Below are 20,929 nucleotides of genomic sequence, written 5' to 3' on the forward strand. Positions count from 1 at the left end.
CTCATTGCATAGCTGTAATAACAAAACTGCACTTAAAATTTAACAGCAGATTTAGAACCAGACTGTTTAAAAGAGAGAAAAAAAAGACAACTACAGCAATCTTGCTTGTAACAAAAAAAAAGCACCCGGCTTACCGAATAGTGCAACGGCCACGGTTGGTTGCAAAGATGACAATGGGTGCTATGGAGGACTCGAGGGCCCGGTGGAGGTAGGTGAAGCACTCAATGTCCAACATGTGGACCTCGTCCACAAAGAGCACTCCAGGCACCAACTCAGCGATGCCCTGATCGATGTACTTGTTCACCACCTTGTTGATCTCCTTGCGCAGCTTATCTGCAGGCAAGAAATGGCCCGTGGCAATTGAAAAAACAGTGTTCGTCGTGCTCACATCACAGTTTGCTAATGCTAAACTAATCTTCTGGAACCTTATACATTTAGCTCATTCTTTATCGGTTCGGGAATATCTACTAACTTTTACGAGACATCAGATAACTGTACTTGATCATTACCCTAAGAATTCGATACAAGCTCTGCCCACAAGACTATGGTGCACATAAAATTCATGTATACAAGAGAGCTGTGTCAGCTAGCATTTGCTTGAAGTTTGAGTGTTCTTGCTCTGCTGCGAATTTTCGGCTTATGAAAACATTGAAGCTTGTTTTACACAGAGTAGGCTCGAGTTGAAAAACCCATTTCCGCCTTAGGATGCATTTCAGCGAAATGTGGTATGAAAGTTAGCAGCATTAAACAATGCCGAACCGTGTCGTGCAATGTCACTGCTACTACATTGTAAGCAAATCAACCAAATGACAGGACGGCCAGTTTGGCGAGATGGTGATTCGTGATGGCCGCAATGCGAGTTACACTCTCATATCTCAAGTGTCGAAAAAATCAATGTGCGGGCCTCGAAAACACGCACACGAAAAGCAGCGATATGTTCAAACTCGCGCACCAGTGATTTCTGTCTTGCGAGGCTTGATCAGTTGGCCCATCATGGACAAGATATCCTGGCCACCCTGGGGCCTGGCGTTGGCAACATCCAGGTCGTGCAACGTCACATCCTGTATGACGTCCTTCTTCTTGTGAACGTCTCCCTTGGGTAGTGGCACGTACTCTTCTGCCTGCAATGGTTACACCGAAAATATGGTTGCGATGGCTGTTCATAAAGTGGGGTTCGCAATAAAAACTGCCGCTTCTGGCCCATCAGAATTACGCCTGCTGACAGCAGTGGCAACAATGGTGCTCTGCTTTCTCTTGTTACTTTATTTCTCTGGTAGGGATTACAAAGCTTACAACAAAGCTCTCATTCACAACAGACGCTTTTGTGTAGCCCTGTGGAATGCAAGAACTGTACGTGAACATAAGGCAACATTGCTCAGATACAAACTAAGAAAAAAATGGCAACTTTACCCACAGAAAGCCGCAGCATGCACATTAATAGTCAAACATTTTTTACAATAGCGTGAATTTGGGCCCGTTAGCAAACCACAGTAAAAAACACGGCGCAAGAAACGAGGGGGACACAGGAAAAGCGCTCTGCGCCGTGTTTTTCGTTACAGGTTCTGCGTTACAATCTAAAACATTATGTTTGGGTGAGAAGTGATGTCAAAATCGCTGTAGATGTTTAACAGGACATTCAAGTTTCTAATCTAAAGCATTCAACACAATCCTGTCTCTTCATGGAAAAGTCGGCTATCTGTAACATCCGAGTGCTCCACGTCACAAAAACGACTAAGTGATACCTGTGTAAATTCTCCCATGGGAAGCACAGCGATGGCTGTGTGCAGAGCTAACATCTTTTGCCTAAGTAGTAATAGAGTACAGATGGTATCAACACACTGGTGGCCGCAATACGCATGGCTAGGCAGCCTAAGTCATGGCTGCTGATTTGAAGAGGTGTCATGATAACTATGAGCAACTAGATACACTGTCACGAAAGCATCAATTTTCACGAGTGAAATACCACACCCACACCAAAGAACCAACACCTCACTAAGAAGTTCAGGGCCGATATTGGCATCACAATGATTATGCGGGAGATGCATTTCTGCAGGCTCACTTTTTTAAGGGCCACGAGTACATTGTTTCTGCTAATAATAACATCAGACACACATACCTAGTTTGAAAGAAGAACCAAGAATGATCATCACATGCTGCTAATGATAATTGTAGTCGTGTTCTAGGTTTCAGTTTTCGATCATTACAGTTCAACTTACAACGATCGATACAAAAAAACATGCAGACAAGGATCCCAAAGGCAGCGACTGCAAGCGGAATCCTTGAAAGATTTCACTAGAGAAATGGCAGCACTATAAACAACAAATGCACACATTTGGTCTCATTCCTCTGCCTAAGCTTGGTATCTACGGGCTGTGAAATATATAAAGCAAAATGCCGAGCCACATTTATGCTGAAGTGCGACCATGCTGTAGCTTTTTGTGGATCACACAGTTTTTAATCTTCAGCAGAAAGCGGACTAACTGTCGAATTGGCTGCTGTCAGGCTATTCACTACAGGTGCACGCAGAGGACTAGGTGTCACAAGACTACCGCCATTCACTGTGTGCTCATGTTTTTCCTGCCAGTAGAAAAATTTTATGCAGCCTGTGCCCTACAGACAATTTATCCAGTAAGGTAAATGTAATGTTCATAATCACATCCAGCAGCCTGCAATGTCACAAATAAAATAGATTTGGAGAGCAATTCTTTGGGCGAGCTGATTGTTTACGTTGAAACAGTTACAGCAAAAAAAAAAAAAAAAAAAGACAGAATAGAGGACATGAAAGGCAACAGTGCTTCAACTGTCTATGTTCTTCCTTCACTGTAACTATTTCGATACCAAATGTCTATTAATATTTGCAACATACACACACACAAAAAAAAAACACTACAATATTTGAATGCAAGGCTGGAACTAACATTCCCATAATTAAACAAAGCTGCGGTGACAATAAATGCGAGTACTTAGAGGCATGTTGAAAACATACACAAACCATCCAACCAGCAAGCAGCCGGACAGCTGTTCACTAAGTAAATGCCATCAAGTAGATATCTAATTATAGTTTTTGTGCCACTGTACAGTGAATGGACATCTGTCTAGTCTAACATTACATACTTTACATGAAAACTGTCTCTCGAGTCGTTAGGCATGACATCATTGACATACATTATATGGGTAAGACAGTGTTGCAATGATCACCATAATTTCACAAGTAAGAAAGATGCAGTAATGATGCTTTGTGGTGGCACTACGGTAAAACTAAGCATAAAATGAATTTGTCCAACTCACCTCAAGATCAAACTCTGTAGCATAAGCATCAGATCTTCCTTGTCTCTGAAAGTGGAAAGCAGAAGCGTAGGAATTGGTGAGCATAGAGTTAAAAGCTTAGCCCGGCAAACACTGCTAGGACAAGCTGAAACATCCCTTTAATGGGGTAAATAAAAAAGTGTTGATGGTCTAATTAAAGTTATGATCACTTCTGACTGCGAATGTGTGCTCTCACATCTTCACACTAAGCCTATAAACCTATCACAGTGCTCCAACATAATTAAAGTGTGATGGTACTGTTGTCGGACACTTAATTTTGTGTTAGGCACTGACAGTCACGCCAACCACAGTTGTCGGCATGTGTTTGCTGGTGCGCACTTTGTTAGAAGCAGTGCAAAGCAAAAAATGGTTCCGACAAGCCATGTCGTGGTTAAATACCGAGAAAAGCACAAGATTTTTGTCGGTTTTCTGTCCTGTTTACGAAAACTGCTGCTAGAAATTGATTACAGCTGCAAAATGTGAGAACTCGTCTCCTACACTGGCTCGTCGGCTACGTGGCAAAAACTGGGTGCTTTGCGTGGCCTGCTTCATCTAACAATATTGATTATCTTTGCGAAAAGTCTTTCTTAGAGCCACTGCGGCTTTTTCTGTTGTGGTCGCTCCCTCTTGAACACTCTAGAGGCACCCTGACGTGCAAATATATTTTAACGATACGATGCCGGCCGGTTGGTAATTGGCTATGTGTAGACTTCAGTGTGGCATCCAGAAGCTGGAACACGAAACTCCTTCTTCAAGACGGGAACACTACAGCAAGCGTGAGCCCTGGCTCTCATCTATGGTGCACACAGAATATGGGCAAAGATGCAATCACAAGGATCAGGTGTCTTTCACATGCTGGGAAAAAATAAATAAAACCCTTTCACCAATGGACTTAATTTGACAAAAACTACACGAACTATCCCGCAGCGGAAAATGTTAAAAACCCAATAACTATTCATTCTTTCCAATATGAATTACACTAATAAAATCACTAATGAGCTTAATTTCAATTATAATAATGTCTCATTTAATAGTGACACTGCAGTTCCTAGTGTAATATTGTCTGTTAATCAGATCATCTACAATAACAAACCCTGATGAAAAGTTAAACGTTTCAGAGGGGGGAATGCTATGAAATCTAGTCCTGCACTGTACACGGTGACCCGAAACTTAAGTTTAAGAAATTAACTTGTAAAGCGTATCAAGTATGGTTACCAGACTAATGTGTAAGCATTTAATAAGAAATTATTGCAGCTGCAAAGATGCAGAATGCAAAGCAGCCCTCTTAGTTTGAACCTATAAATTAGGGTAGGGTGCCCATGGTGCTAGCATTGAAAATGAAAAGCATGGGACTTTAATAAACTTGAGGATACTGTTAATAAATCTATGCCAAATAAACTTTATGAAAGTATAAATTTTTGAAGTGAAATAAATTTATACCGAGATTGGAAGATTGGCAAGCGGGAGAGGCACAAAGCCAATTTAATGACTCTTGGTGATAGGTGCCAAGGCTCATGAATTTCAAGATTTGTTGGTTTTTGACAATGAGGCACTCTAATCATTCGCTCTGCAGTGCTAGAATAGAGCAGCAATATCATCGGCTGCTGACACTTAGAGAGAAACCAGTTCAAAAATTTGAATTTTCCACACGTATGGTGGTAACAGGCTGAAGGGCAAACAGCATCTGCACCAATAAAGCGTTACTGCGTCTTCTTAGCACCAGTCCACTGCACCTTCGACTGGGGTTCGCAGTTACTACTTATGTTTTTGAATAGAGCTTTTGTCATGCTGATTTTGTAATAATATCTTGTGTTTTGCATGCCAAAACTACAATATGACTATGAGGAGCACCGTAGTGAAGGGTTCCGGAAATCTGGGACCATCTGGCGTTCTTTAATGTGCACCGACTTCACACAGTACATGGGCCTCGTGTTTCGCCTACACTGGAATAGGACCACTCCGGCTGGGATTATGGCTGGACGTCATAACCATGGTACCACCTGGGAGGATATTCTCACGCTGCTGCTATACCAAAAAAAAGTCACAGAGATCCTAGAGAAACAAGAACTCAACAAATAGACCAACAAGAAAACTGGACATCCCGTTAGGCATTGAACCTCACCTTGACAGCCCCGCTGTTAGCCTCAATGTAGATGACATCGCCGACCTCAACCTTCTCGCGCTGCAGACTCTCGTAAATTGTAGGGTCCAACTTCAGCTGCTTGGTGCCCTTGGCAGTCTTGAGGCCAATTATGACGTGACTGACAGTCTTGCCATAACCTGAAGAGGAGACGGAAAACAACTCAGGAACGTAACGAAGCAATTCAGATACGTGGGAAATTTTTCTTTAAAAGTTACACGACACGATCAAATAATAACTTGCGGCTTTCAGCGAAAAATAGAAATAGAAGGTCTATTATGGCCATGCATGTATATAAATGGATTGAAAAAGAATATTTCAGTGCAAAATAAGCCCTATAAGTCACCGGCTCTAAACCCCACCCATCGCAGGCAATAGCTGTTTTGCCATGGCATGCGTGACACCATTCACTCCATGGAGCAGAGTCATTGTCTTCTACCAAATGAGCTAAGTCAACGCATTACTGCTGCGCTGCGGTGGAATCGTTTCAGCTGCTAAAAACTGTATTTCCAACGGAAAGTTGAACAAAGCTGAAATAGCTCAAATGAACAAGCAACAAACCATGTAGCAAAATCGTTCACCAGAATTCGCATGCCTGCACAGCAAGCAGACTTGCACTATGTCGCGGTTTCTAAGAGGGCCAGTGTTGGCCGACCCTTGCTTGCTTACACAAATATATGCAGTTCTTGATTAAGTGCTCGAGCTAATTCATTGAAATTTAGCCAGCTTGATTGTGAACGCGCAAGGATCAACCAACACAGCCCCCATTACGATCAAACATTGGGTGTCATTGTCTATTTGAGTATACAGAATATCGAAAATGATGTTTCCTTATCTTTTTTTCATTAAGTGCGTGCCCAGAAGTGGCGTTGACGTTCATCTATAATTTAACTGCTTGTTGATGGACTAGTTGTCTCTGTGTATGTCAGGACTTTTTGCTCAGAACAAATGACTTGTCCCGGCCAATCGCACACCTATTCAGAACCACTATCGATAATTTCTAAGCACCAATAAGGATCAGGTGCTGAAAATAACCTACCGCCCATAGGATTCTCAGTCTCGCACGGTGTCAGTTCTGTTACTTCACCTTCGTACACTTCCTTGGTTTCCTTGATCCGTAAACCTGTAACAAGTTCATTCAGTTAATATAAACAGTAACATATAGTATGTATGGCACAGTTACATTGTTGTTAAACATTGATATTAAGAAGTGAATTAAAATCAAAGCAAGCTATACAATACTGTTCTCTCCCAGAAGCGAACTCCATTAGTGGCAGTGAACAAGTAAAACATAATTCAATGTTTATTCATATTTATAAAAAATAAACTGCTGATAGCAGGCTTTATAGACATGCCCATGTTTTTAATTTGGAGCCAGAATGAGATGGTGGGAGCAAATTATTATGCACAATGATTCGTAACCTTTGGAGTCCACTTTTCAACAAAAGGAAGTTTTTTTTTTGTGCGTTAAGGGGAGTCACCAGCAAAAGTCAGATTTGATTTTTTTGTGTTGATAGATGACAGCACTTACACACTATAAGAAAGTGGGAAGTTTGAGCACGCTCTAGGTGTCTAAATCTAACCAGGACAATGAAATGTCACTCCGCATGTGAAAGTACCGTTGCTGAAAACTTGCCCGGCAGGCACTACTTGATAACGCGGTGACCACTTTGTCTGAGAACATTCCAAATTTTTCTGCCTGAACCGTAGCGAATGATGCCGCGGGGTCAAAACTATTTACAGCCTGGCGATCCTTTGATTTCTCGCTTTTGTCACACCACACCTGTAGCTTCAACAAAGCCAATTATGTGCCTTGACAGCTGTCTGCTGCCTGAGAGGTTGTCCCACATTTTCAGCAGCCTTTTCAAGAAGATGAAAGAAGGTGCTATTTGCTTCCTCAGGCTATGGGGACAAGGATCAGCGCCTTCAGTTCTGGTATGACGAATGCATGGTGGACAAGGTCACTGCTCGGAACACTCTTCGTTCTGTGAATTCACCCCGACAGGGGACTTGTTGAAATGCTAGAGCAGTATTGTAAACACGAAGCGATTGATTCCACCAGTAAAATTCTGTTTACACTCGAATAAATGCCAGATGACTGGGCGGATATCTGATGTACGCTGAGCTAGCAGTGCGTGGTCAAAGGTCAGTGTGCAGCAAAAATGAGTATCTGTACGAGGCACTGAACATAACCATAGTTCATTCCTGTTTACAACTGTGCTGATCAATCGAGTTACTGGGTGATACACGCCCGAGAAATTACTACAGTGCATTCAACTTCCCCTCTTTTTTAACTAAAAATAAACTATATACAGTGTGGCGCAGAGCCAACTTACATAATTCAATTTGTTGATAGAATTCCAGATGGTGATGCTAAGTGACACAATTGGTCATATTAATAGACACTAAAGTTTTCGTGCTTCCATATATAATATATGCCTACTTAAAATGTTACTTCAATAAAAACGAACAGGTGAAGCCAAGGAATGTGGAATGGGCTTGAATTGTACAGCTTTCCCTGTATCGCAGTCATTGCGATCCAAATGTGAAAACAGTAAACTGGATGATAGAATAAATTAATAAACTTATTTTAAAATTCGTCTGCCTGTCTTCTACGAAAGGAAAGCTTTTTAATTGTGTTTTCGTACATTATACTTTTTTTCAATATATATCACAATTACTACAATGCAGTTAAAACAGTAAAATTTACATCCTCTGTATCTTCCATGGCTTTTATCCGTTGGTTTTCATTATGCTGTATAAACGAAAGAAATCTGATATATGTTAGTTGACTAAGTATGTACCATCCCATATTTAGACTACTGCCATTATTTTGTATCATTGAGAATGCGCTATCGAAAAGCGTGTGCACAGGTGTCGAGTTTCTGTTGTACGGTGATATATTTTGTCTATTTGGGCAGTGCCGATGGAAATGCACGGCAGCCAGCAGAGGCGACAAGGATTTATAGCAAACATACTTTATGGGAAACAGCTCAAACCTGTCTCTTAGGATAAATGTAGCCAGTCTAATTCCCTGCCCTGCTTTCTTTCGTTTTTCTTCCTCGTTCTCAGTTCCACCACAAACATTTCGTTATGCAAAAGTACTTCATCAAGAACAGGACGATTGATTGATTGATTGATATGTGGGGTTTAACGTCCCAAAACCACCATATGATTATGAGAGACGCCATTGTGGAGGGCTCAGGAAATTTCGACCACCTGGGGTTCTTTAACGTGCACCGAAATCTGAGCACACGGGCCTACAACATTTCCACCTTCATTGGAAATGCAGCTGCCGCAGCAGAGATTTGATCCCGCGACTTGCGGGTCAGCAGCCGAGTACCTTGCCCCGCCGTAGTGGTGAGCAGCCGCGACCTGCAGGCCAGCAGCCAACCACCACGGCGGGGCAAGAACAGGATGATGTCGTCTGCTAGCGTCCCTATCAAAACGCCGAAAATCAAGACGCCGAATCATTAGAAGGCGAACGTAAGAACGCCGAAAAATTTAGGTGCCGAAAATTTAAATACTGAAAAATCGCAACCCCGAAACGTTAAAATGCCGAAACATGAAGACCCCATCGCCTAGCTATGGTGGAAGATAAAGTATATGGGCAACATAAAGGTTCCGTCATCCACTTTTCCAATAATATCTCTTTGGCGATTAATCTTCGCAGAAGTGATGAAACATCAGTTGTCCAAGATCGTTTGGTAGCTGCGCTGCCCAATCGGAAGATTGTGGATGCTCTAAGTTTTCTGCGAGGCATTGCACTAAATTTATCTGTATGAAATTGAATAAACAAGGGAATATATTTTTCTTGTTTTCGAAGGCTTGACCCATATGCGAAGGGAGTTCATGGCCATTAGAAAAGAGGATGAAAGCGAGAGCAAAAGCACACAAGCCAGGGGATGCTCAATCACGGCTAAACACTATCTTCTACTATAGCAAGGTGCTGGTATTTTCGGTGTGTTGATGTTTTGGCATTTCGATTTTTCAGCATTTTAAGTTTTCTGCATTTATATTTTTTGACATTCCAATTTTTCGTCATTCTGACATTCGGCCTTGTAATAATTCGGCCTCTTGTTCTTCGGCGTTTTGAATGCCACTCCCCGTCTGCTATCACCTATTCCCCATCTCCCACAAGGCTGAGTATGCGCTGCTTCTTCACCAAAATGCAGAAAAGAAAGGAGCCCTCAATTAGGTGGATCTTCTTAGCACGCCTCGTGTGCCATGACACCTGCAAAAACACGTACAAAACACGTGCAGCGCACGACCAAACCAGCTCGTTTTCAAGGCAGTCGTCCATCGCGACGACAAGAACTTCCCTCTGCACATGAACAGTCTCGATTGACCGGCTCAAGCACGCATACTTTGCTGCGAACAAACTGGGCAGTGCCATTCCTTCCTTCTGCAGCCGCTGACGTCACAGCCTGCTCTTTTCTTCGACACGCTCTGGAAAACTGGTACGCCTCCCTGATTTCTACAGACCCTGCGACCTCTGCACTCCGCGGGGGATGATGTGGCAACCACTGCGCACAATCTTGCGCAGCCTCCGTCTCGTCACTATCTAGCCCAGCGTGACACGGCCACTTGCTACAGTTTTGTTTTATGTTAAACAGTTATGTTTTATGTTGGAATGCATCCTTCCTTTGACACAAAATACCACAATCGTATTTACAATTTACTAGATTTATTAATTGTAGACGGAATCATCTCACCACAATTAACAACTGAATATGCCGTAAAAAGCAGTTTTTCTAGAATAGATAACGTGCGTTCCGGGTGTGGCTTCCATTGTTTTATCTCTGAAATCCTGTGATCTGCTTCGTCACCATATAGACAACTTAGTCACAGAGATGGAACGGCTATTCTGAGAAAATACCTTTCAAAGAAAATTCGAAGATACGAGAGATATGTGCATTGCTCTTTGTACACGAAAAATATAACGTTATTCGATGGCACCAAAAATGGATTCATAGTAACACTTCATATATATAGTCTGTGCTGCAACTTGAGCCAAGATTTTGAAAATTAAAGGCATTTCAGAGGCGAACTGAATCGAATGTATACTATTCGCACTAGCCTGTAGATACTTGGACTATTTTTTATTTTCCTCTAAGCTAATTAATTAATTACCAAAAATTAATTATTTACTGAAACCCTAAAATATGATGTCTGAGCTGTAGGACCCTTTCAGAAACCACCGACTCCATCGTTTCCTGCATGATATGTGTTACGCTGTTATTTTTTCCATGTTGTGAAAAAGCCACCAAAAGCATGCTCGCCATCCGTCACGCGGATTTTCAGCTTTATCGTGTCTTCTTTACAACGCCAAAAAAAACCAATATTAATAACAGCGGGACACGTATATCGTACAGAAAACAATTGAGCCGGTGGTTTCTGACAGTGCTCTACAGCTCAATGGGTATATTCTCGTTTTTTAACGAATAATTTTGAAAAATTGGTAATTAAATATAATTAAGTAATTAGCTTTGTGGGAAACAAAATTCATCTGAGTATCTACAGGTTCGTGAGAATAGTATACGTTTAGTTCAATTCGTTTATGAAGTGCCTTTCACTATCAAAATCCTGACTCAGGTTATTAATTTTTTGTGACGCAATAGCGCAATTGTGTGTGTGTGTGTGTGTGTGTGTGTGTGTGACATATGAAGCGATGGTTCGTAGAAGCAGAGAAGGAAGAAGTGCAGAATGGAATAAACATGGCGTATGAGCCGGCCCAAGTCTTCCATTCATCATAGCGTCACACGAGTCGACAGGATGAAGACTTGGCCGGCACTCATCAGCCTCAAATCATTCACGAAGCGAACGGCAATACGCCTCACCTGAATATCGACCACAGAAGAGGTGATCTCAGGCGCATGCAGTTACCGGCATCATAAGAAAACCATCGACTGACCTTCCCATCCCCAAGTACACCGGAGCAGCAGACGATGGACCTGTACAGGACTGGTTTGACCTGTTCGAGCTCCACGCTACCGCTGCATCATGGTCCGAGCGGGAGATGATCGCCAATTTCACTGACTACATCTCCGATGAGGCATTTAAGTTTTACCCGACACACATATTCCGACTTGAAGTTTGTCTGCCGTAGTGATGGTTGAGTGACAAGCTACCAAGACGAGTACTAGCCCACCATTTCATTGAGTAGTACTCAAGAGGGCAGGCATAGTACCCCACTTATATTGTGGCATATGATGAATAGATATGAAAGTTGAACATTTTGATTGTCAATCTAGGGCTAGGATTTTTAATCATCATGAATTATAGAAACTTCACAGAATTGTTGCAAAGCACCGCAATAGTCCTCTCACGTTCTGCCCCAACAAATCTTATAGGGTCCAGGGAAGCGAGTTGATTACAGCTGTCACCGTGGAAAAAAATTGTCAGCTGGACTTGCGCCACATTTCAGCTGTGATTGATGATGTGATACAGTTGATCCCGCATATATCAAACTCGGATATATAGAATTATTGGCTACATCGAACAGTTGAGAAATCCCCTTGAATTTCCCATGCAAAAGTATCGGACCGGTGCGCCCGTATATCGAACTCCCGCACAGCGAGACATCTGCTATATCGAACGCTGCGCCGAAGCCCTGAAAGTGCATTTTTTTAGCAAATATTGATCAATTTTAGGCCACATTCTAACAAGCTCAGATCCTTCTTCGCGCGCAGGCGACGAAAAAACAGTGTCATTTTATTACACTGATCTGGTTCGTTGAGCGGCACTTGCGTGTACATCGGTGCGTTTTATGCATGATCTACAGGTCTTACTGCGTGGGCATGGTGTTTTCCGAAAGACCCATTGCCGAGGGCACTGAAAGAATACGAGGTGACTCGGTGTCGCATGTGGTTCGCATTCCCATCCTTGTTTGTTAGCGCACAATGGCATGCAAGACTGAAAAGCGTGGCCTTCAAGATGTGTAAACCTTGTGCAACAATGCGCGTCTCGGAGGCTACGTTTTTTTTTATATCCTTTTGCATCAAAGACGCTAAAAGCAGCAGCTGCCAGCTACAAAGTCGCAGTGACATCGATATCGCCAACATGCCGACAGTGAGAACTCCGACGAACTCGGCGTTGCGTCTTTTGCCTTCTCACCTCTGTTATGATCGGCCTCCCTGGCTTGACGCCGCTTTGACGTACGAGACATTGTGGCTGAGCCTACCCTGATTTCTTCCGAGTCAGCGCTCCCAGAGGTGCACCAAGAGCAGCGACAACAGAGAAATCGTTCTTCTAGTTATCCCAGGTTGTCGGCGCCTCGTAAAACCCTTTGGACACGCCTGACCGACTGACGGATTAAGAAGAGTTGTTAGCCGTTGAGGCGGCTTGCTTTGTCGTCAAGGTGCCCCGGGCAAAAGGCCCAGCGTCTGAGAATCGTCTGCGGATGCATTTTCCACATTCTCCGTGGCGCCTTCATGCCGCTGTTTCCACAATTTGTGGTCTGCCTGGTGCCGCATACCAATCACTGCAACAGACTACGAAATTGACATCAACAGACTCGAAGTCTTCGTGCTGTCCTGTGTCGTGCGCAGTGTGCAGTGTTTTTTCCCTCGCCATGGGCTGAACTGGGCGTACCTCTTCCTCCTTTCGTGGGTTAGGAAGGAGGCGGCGGTTCACCTTTCCCTTTCGAGGGCGGAGGTGAAGATGACAAACTTCATTGGACTGTCCTGGCCTCCATTATTTTTTCCTGCAGCGAATCCTGGGAAGGCCAGGACATAAAACGCGAGCGCCGAGGCGCTCCTGACAAGTTCTCACAAGCTCACAGAAGCTCGAGGGCTTCCATGATGCTAGCCCCATCATGTAGCAACACGCCACCTGTTATGTAATTAAAAGTTACTGTTAACAGCTCCGGGCTCCTCTCCTCGACATCTTCCCGAGACTCTGGCTGGCTCCGTTCCTATGGGCACACCCCCGACTACATCGACTGGATGGCAGCGGTGTGATGCTGCTGACAACCGGAACACATCAACTGGTTAGCAGCAATGGGATGGCCCATGCTTGACTCGGGCCTCAGCAATATGGTGAGTGCCTGACTTTCTTTAGAGTTTTGCCAGATTTTAGCTTTTGAAGTTTTCTAAATTTGTGAGTAATCTTCTGTGCGTATAGGCTTCGTTGTACCGCTACCATACGTTGCAGCTTTTCACCAAAATTTTAGCTTTCATAATCTAAAGCTGGTAGCAGTATTACCGTGCGTCTAGACTTCGCTTGTTTGCTACCTAACGTCACGGCGAATAGACGGTCCTCACTCGTGAATACCATGGATTTGGTAACGAAGCTACAGAAACCAGACCTCTTACTACTGTGTGAAGAGCAGGGAATTAAGGTTGGGAGAGAAGAGAGAGAGTCGCAGCTGATTAAGGCTATTGAGGAATGCAGTGCGGAGAGTGATGAAATTGAGAAAAGCTGGGAGGAGGTTGAAAAGAACTAAAGATGGGCTGAAGAAGACAGGATAAACGAGAAACTACGATTGGCTTTAGCAATTTATCAGGCCTCAAACAACCTGATTAATGGGATAGCATCCTCCAACAAGAAAATGCAGTCCTGCCAAGTCAACATCTACAGTGAGCCGCTCAGAACATCCCTATAAACGGGAGATGCTTAAGGCTAGAGAGCCCGGTCGTATGCCACCGTTTCAAAGAGCCTCGTCACATAGCGATTGGCTGCCGTAAGCCTAAGAGTGTTCTCTTTATGGTGGACAGCAGCGACAGTAAGCGGGAGCAATTGAAACCCCATATTCAAGAATTAGTTCAGGAAAACGTACCGCGGGACTCAGCCACAGCACTCAATGATGTTGATCCCTACTCCGTGAAAAATGAGGTGGCCACTGGAGAACGCGAGTGTGCACGGCAAGTACTTGAAAATAAAAGTGTGTGCTTGCCATTAGCCCGATTTGAGAGTGAGGGACCGTACAGACTGCTCGGAACGGAAACTGTGGTGTCCCAAAACCTGCCTAGGCATTATCCTTCTCAGAATGACGAGGATATGCTTTTGAGAGGCCTTTGTTTTGGTGAGGAATCAGCGACAGCTCTGACGCACCCGATGGCCTCTGAGTCGGCTCCTGAGATTCAGGCAGCAGAAAGCGTGAATTCGTGGAAAGTAGACTGTAATAGTCTAGATGATGAAGCGCCTAGCTTATCACGAGAGGGAGAGGTGTTTAACATAGCGCGAGGTGATAAAGTGCTTAGATTAGCGCGAGGTGATGACTCTCATCAAGGAGAGACATCTGATGGCGAGCCGTCTGCTTTAGCAAGTGTCAATTGTAGCGTTCTTTCGAAAGTGCAAACAGCACACAGCTAGAAATAACGCCGAGGATAAACCAGTCGAGCCGCCTGGAGTTTTGAGCAGTGTACTTCCGAGTATTACTGCCGGGTCAGTGAGCGTTCAGTGCCGCCCCGAAAAAAGGCGCCGGCGAAAACGTAGAAGGAACGCAAAGGGTTGAAGTTGCCTCGAGCGGAGGCTAGAAATCCTGAGAAAGCGGGCTGCAAGTCAAAAGTTGACGGTCCCCCTGAAAGCGAGATTTGGCATGAAGCGTGTCAAGCAGGCAAGGAAATTGAGACGCCAAAGTGGTCGCCCGGTTTCATCATATGTTGTGCTGACTATCTGTAGGAGCGAAGCGAGGTGGGGCATACGCAGCTCTAACGACAGAAGCCGTCCCCCACCTTCGTGAAAAAGTGACCACTTTTCTCGGAGGCCTACAACAAGGAATCTAAAGCGTTCGTATGCCTCTTTGTCCGAGTTAGGGGGCCGCGAAACAAAGGTCGCCGCCACTGAGTGCTTCGGTAGTTTCGGACTGGCTGGCTATATGTCCCTCCGTAGGGATCTGGCTTATCGACAGCTGTCGTATGCGTGTCCGCCCTGAGTCCATCTCAAAGGGTTCCCCATGTTTCGGACAGTGTAAGGATGCCAAGGATTTCTCTTGTATCCAGTTTTGAATTGTTTTACTTTTAATGGTTGTATGTCTGCCGATGAACAAGGAGTATGTCAATTTTCGAAAGTTTTATTTTCCTCCTCATCTTAACAGCAGATAATGCGAGATTTATTGGTTTGCTTACATTTAGCAAATACTTGCGCTCAGGAAGAGGGCTTTTGCACTGAGTTAAACAGAGAAGAAGGCTGACTAAAAGCCTCTGTATAAACCTGTTTTTGCAATGTAGTATATGTTTTTCTTTCTCTGTTTATTTTATGCCTGACGTGCAAGTTGATTTTAATAGGAGATTTAGGCTGAATGTAAAAGCCTCTGTATAAACCTTGTGTATTTTGCAGCATACTTGTTGGTATGCACACCAGTGTAGTGTAGGTTTTTTGTTTCCCCGTTTTATAATATACATGCGAGTTTGATTATGAGATTTACTTATGCCGTGAGAAGCGTTTTCGATTAATTCCTTCCTTTCGTTTTTGTTTCCCCCGTAGCACCTGCGTGCCTGAAACGCTGTGAATCTCACTAGGAAATGAAACAAAACGTTAGGCTGTTGATTTGCTTCGCACGTAGTAGGTCTGAGTTTGCTATGGCTTAGTTATGTAATTCTTGATTTTCACGAGTGAGCGCACCAATAGAATTTTTTAAGGAGTTTTACCACAACTGTAACCTGGCATTACTCGAGGTCTGTTGAGTGCTCTCTGTTTGTTGGGCCTCGGGTCTTGCGTGGTTTGTATCTGGTGTTTGCTGGCCATGGCTCAAGTACAGAGATTGGTACAGCCTGCGTCAACGTCTACAAGGGAGCAGATCTATGGTCTCTGCGGAGTGCTTTGGTGCTGCAACCCCTTAGAGACCTTCTGTGGCGGTGAACACGCTGTTATTATCGGCCTGCCTGGCTTGACGCCGCTTTGACGCATCAGACATTGTTGCTGAGCCTACCCTGATTTCTTCCAAGTCAGCGCTCCCAGAGATGCACCAAGAGTGGCGACAGCAGAGAAATCCTTCTTCTGGTTATCCCAGGTTGTCGGCGCCCTCGTAAAACCCTTTGGACATGCCTGACGGACTGACGGATTACAGTCGAAACCCGCAATAACGAAATCGCCGGGGAAACCAAAAATTTTGTTTTCGCGAGAATTTCTTTGCCGCGAGTGTGAGACATAAAAACAGTGATATGGCCAGCAGAACAATAATTTATTGCCAGAAGTCGGTCAACTTACTTTGCCGACCCTTGCCATGCAACAACTTCAAAGCTCTCCCTTCGAACTGGAAAAAGTGGTCCATTGCTACGTCGTCGTCATGTGCGCCGGAGAAGGAGCGAAGGGTATCCAGCGCATCCAAAACAACCCACGGGTTGGGTTTCTCCACGTGCGTCTCTTCTTGGTCCTCGGTGTCGTCAGCTTCGCGCACGCTTTCGATAACGGCCTCGTCGGTCACTTCCTCGTACATGACTACGTCATCATCGGTGCGAACGAACGCATCAACGGTCAGTTCATCTAGGATGACTATGTCAATGGCTCGAAGTTCCCCCCCAAACGTTTATCAGGGATAGAGGCACTGCACTGCCACCACTCTCGCCGTCAAGTGCGCCTTTGTCCAAATCTTCGTCTGGTGAGGCCGAAGTGCAATCCGTGCGTGATGCTTGCATGGTGGTGGTGAAGTCCGCGTGATCATTTGCCATCGCAGCATGATCATTTGCCATCGCCTGCTGCAGCGTGGCCAGGCATGTTGCCTGACACAGACACCATCCCCGATCTAAGTGAACAAAAACGGCGGTACCCATGCTAGTGCAGCAAAAGCAGATGTTTACAAATTTTGAGTGCGCATAACACGCATAAGAGCATATTTTCGACAGCTAACCTTTGACGGGAGGGTAAAATAAGGCCCACACCGTGGTAGAAAATTCGTTAATGCGGGATCACTGTCCAAAAACATTTCGTTGCCGCGAGATACATAATACATGGACTTCTATGATCGTTCGCCGGGGATCCGGAAATATTTCGTTGCCGCGGGGATTTCGTACTCGCGGGGTTTCGCTATTGCGGGTTTCGACCGTAGGAAGAGTTGTTGGCTGTCGAGGGGGCTTGCATTGTCGTCAAGGTGCCCCCGGGCAAAAGGCCCAGCGTCTGAGAATCGTCTGCGGATGCATTTTTTACGTTCTCCATGGTGCCTTGATGCCGCTGTTTCCACAATTTGTGGTCTGCCTGGCGCCGCATACCTATCACTGCAACAGACTACGAAATTGACGTCAACAGACTCAAAGTCTTCGTGTTGTCCTGTGCGCAGTGTTTTCTCCCTCGCCATGGGCTGAACTAAGCGTGCCTCTTCCCCCTTTCGTAGGTTCGGAAAGAGGTGGCGTTTCACCTTCCCCTTTCGGGGGTGGAGGTGAAGATGACAAACTTCATTGGACTGTCCTGGCCCCCATTGTTTTTTTCCTGCAGCGAATCCTGGGAAGGCCAGGACATAAAACGCGAGCGCCGAGGTGCTCCTGACAAGCTCTCACAAGCTCACAGAAGCTCGAAGGCTTCCATGATGCCAACCCCATCATGTAGCAACACGCTACCTGTAAATAATGTAATTAAACGTTACTGTTAACAGCTCCGGGCTCCTCTCCTCGACATCTCCCAGAGACTTTGGTGGCTGGCTCCGATCCTCTGGGCAGGCCCCCTACATCACCTCGTTCCTCATTCGGGAGTTGAACTGAACAGTGACCCGCAGGTAGTGATAAAAATTATGACTGGCGCTTTGAGCGACGTCAAGTAAAACACTGTCGTAAACGTTCCTTGCAGGCCAGGTGACGACTTCGGGTGCATCATGACCGCGACTTCGGGTGCATCATGACCGCTGACAACGGCGTACGATGCCTCAGTTAATTCTGCGACTTATCAGCGTTTCCGGGCACCATCTCAGACGGTAGCGACTTAATCAGTACAGATGAAGACGTTTCTGACTGCATCGATGCTGAGTTTTTTTGGCTGCCGTTGCCGATGCCGTGGAAGTGTAGCCGTGCGGCTATGAATGTGTCAACGTCTTCGCTTATGCCACTAACCAAGCTTTTGCCCCGCTAGAAAGCTTGCACCGGCCGGCGTTCTGCATCAATGAACGTTGTGGCCAAAGGAGCTAAGTTCGCTCATTTGAAAAGTTTCAATGATATTAAGGATGACTGGAAGTTGGCGGCGTGCAAGAAGCAAGGCAAGTTTGTGGCCTAAATAAAGTGGGGTAACCTGCGGTTCGCACCTTGTTTTTGAGCGAATCGTTATGTTAGCTCTTGTAACGATTTCTGAGGCCCGAAATTCTTCAATTTAGGCCTTAAATATGCCTATTTATTATTTCAAATTCTTGATATATCAAACTATTTCGGGATCCCCTTCGAGTGCGATATATCGGGGATTGACTGTACTGTGAATGTGTTTTCTTTAAAAAGTGGAATGCATTGCATACTGACCTCTGTGAGGTTGCCACACAAAAGCTGTTGCTTTAAGGAAATGTTCGTACTTACCGATGGCCCGTCTGAAGTTTTCCATCAGCACTTCAGTTTTCTTCACCTCGGATGAATACACTTCGCTGCCAACCATAGGACAGAATGGCACTTTGTTTCCCAGCTCTTGGGATATTGCAAGGGCAATGGCGGTCTGAAAACAACAGTAATAAGTGTCCGAAACTCATTCAGGCATGCTTATTCATCTGCTCATGCATGCTTAAACGCACAGCATTGAAGAATCGGACATCTGGACGTCGAGAAGTTATCTTTATTAGGAGCTAGCATACTTACACACAATACAAGTTACATTTGTGCTATTCATTAGCTCGCAAAGCTTTTTTTTTCCAATCTTGATTTATTTCTTTAAGCATCATTATCTGAAGAAATAATTTCTGGTTGTAACTTGTTCCGAAGCCACAAACTGTTTGTAAGGCACCCGTAATGGGAAACTCCAGACTGATTCTGACCACCTGAGGTTTTTTAACGTGGAAATAAGTTTACGTTCTTGCATTCCCTTATCAAACTTTGGCAGCTGCAACAGGGAATCCCTCCCACATCCTTGAACTTAGCAGAGAAACACCTTACCTGGCAAGCTACCACGGCGAGTGAATCTCTGCAGACTAAAATTTATTAAAGCTAAATTGCTGGAATCTGCCTATTAAGAAGCAAACATGTCACTTAAGAAGGCCGCAAGGATCTTCTAATGTAGAATGTGCATCAAATGTGAGAGATATCACATTAGGTCGCTAGTTAGAATTTTTACTAGGCTCTTTGTTGGGAAGAGTGACTTGGCACCATGAGGAATCCATGCTAGGTAAACGTTAACACATCGGGAACGGAATGTATTGTTACGCTTGAGGCAGACCATCAAAGGCTGAGAGTGGCCGTTTATTACATCTTGAGGGGGAGCTCAGGAGTGCCGGACTAGTTAAAGATCCACTTGATCCTCTTTTTCCCTTCTAACCTGAAGTGGCAAGCACGCTCGCCGTGGTCTTCATTGTCTACTTTCATATGAGCAACATTCCCCTCTCCGCAGAAAAAGGCCGCAGGACAAGCCGGTCGAGTTGTCTTCGCGTGAATAATTTCAGGCGGGCAACAGTATATTGAGGTGATCAGTGAAAGCAACGCACACCATTCCACAAAAGCCAGACTCCCGGGAAATCACTTGATAGAGTGACATGCAACAAGAATTAGCCTTACTGGGGCTACACGGTTTTTGAACTATTCTTTTGTTGCCTCACAACTGAAACAAATGCACAAGCAGTTGCTTGAGTAGCTACAAAACACATAATAACCTTGTCAAAGCTTGCTTATGATGATATGTTACAGCCGATATGCGACTGCTGATATGCGACAGCATTGTAAATGTCAACAGTGCAAATCGCATCCTAAGTTTATTGATGCTAGCTTAAAAAACAATGTCTAAATAACATTTAAAATACAGAACATTTCATGCAACTCCCACTGTCATATTATTGTCAAAACGTGGTATCCTAGACAAGACGTGCAGAGCCCCTAACATGGCCAGATTGCTGTGTATCACAAGAACACCACTATTTAAATTCTGAGGAATATTCAAGTTTGACAAACAGTTGCTGAGTATAGATGACTGTAAATTAAGCACATTGTCATGTGAACTACTCGCTACATGCCACTTTGGGTGCCTGTAACGGGAACTAGTGGAGCTATAATTCGAAAATATACGACAATACAGAGCACCTGAATTTGTGTAATTTTGTATTTTTCTATGTCCCAGTGGAGCACAGCCACTTATGTCATAAGACTGGTATTGGAAATTAGTGCGCGACTCCATAAAAACAACCTCGCACATTACTTTCACATAAATGGTGCAGGTACACGACCTCATCTGGAGAACTTTGATGTCCAAGTGTGCAAGTGTGGACTTTCGAACGTGCTCCTTCGACTAAAGGCGTGAACACACGCAAACTTCGCCTCTCGTAAGCATAGCTCGGCATACTCACTCATGAGTACACTCACTCACACTCATTCATACTCATTTGAACATGGTGAGTGTGAGTAAGAGTGAGTATGGACGTGAATGAGTACTTTC

General features: G+C 44.5%; 1 protein-coding gene across 1 annotated transcript in view; it reads right to left on the reverse strand.

Annotated features, from left to right (window-relative positions):
- Positions 1-20,929, reverse strand: part of pont (RuvB-like helicase pontin) — a 29,919-nt gene that overhangs the window by 4,114 nt on the left and 4,876 nt on the right. The window contains exons 3-8 of the mRNA XM_037425581.2: positions 18,877-19,009; positions 6,486-6,569; positions 5,429-5,586; positions 3,289-3,333; positions 953-1,121; positions 135-333 (exon numbers count right to left, since the gene is read on the reverse strand). Of these exons, the coding sequence (XP_037281478.1) occupies positions 135-333; positions 953-1,121; positions 3,289-3,333; positions 5,429-5,586; positions 6,486-6,569; positions 18,877-19,009 (788 nt within the window). The remainder of the gene's footprint in view (positions 1-134; positions 334-952; positions 1,122-3,288; positions 3,334-5,428; positions 5,587-6,485; positions 6,570-18,876; positions 19,010-20,929) is intronic.

Source organism: Rhipicephalus microplus, chromosome 5 (assembly GCF_043290135.1).
Source record: "Rhipicephalus microplus isolate Deutch F79 chromosome 5, USDA_Rmic, whole genome shotgun sequence".
Taxonomy (NCBI): domain Eukaryota; kingdom Metazoa; phylum Arthropoda; class Arachnida; order Ixodida; family Ixodidae; genus Rhipicephalus; species Rhipicephalus microplus.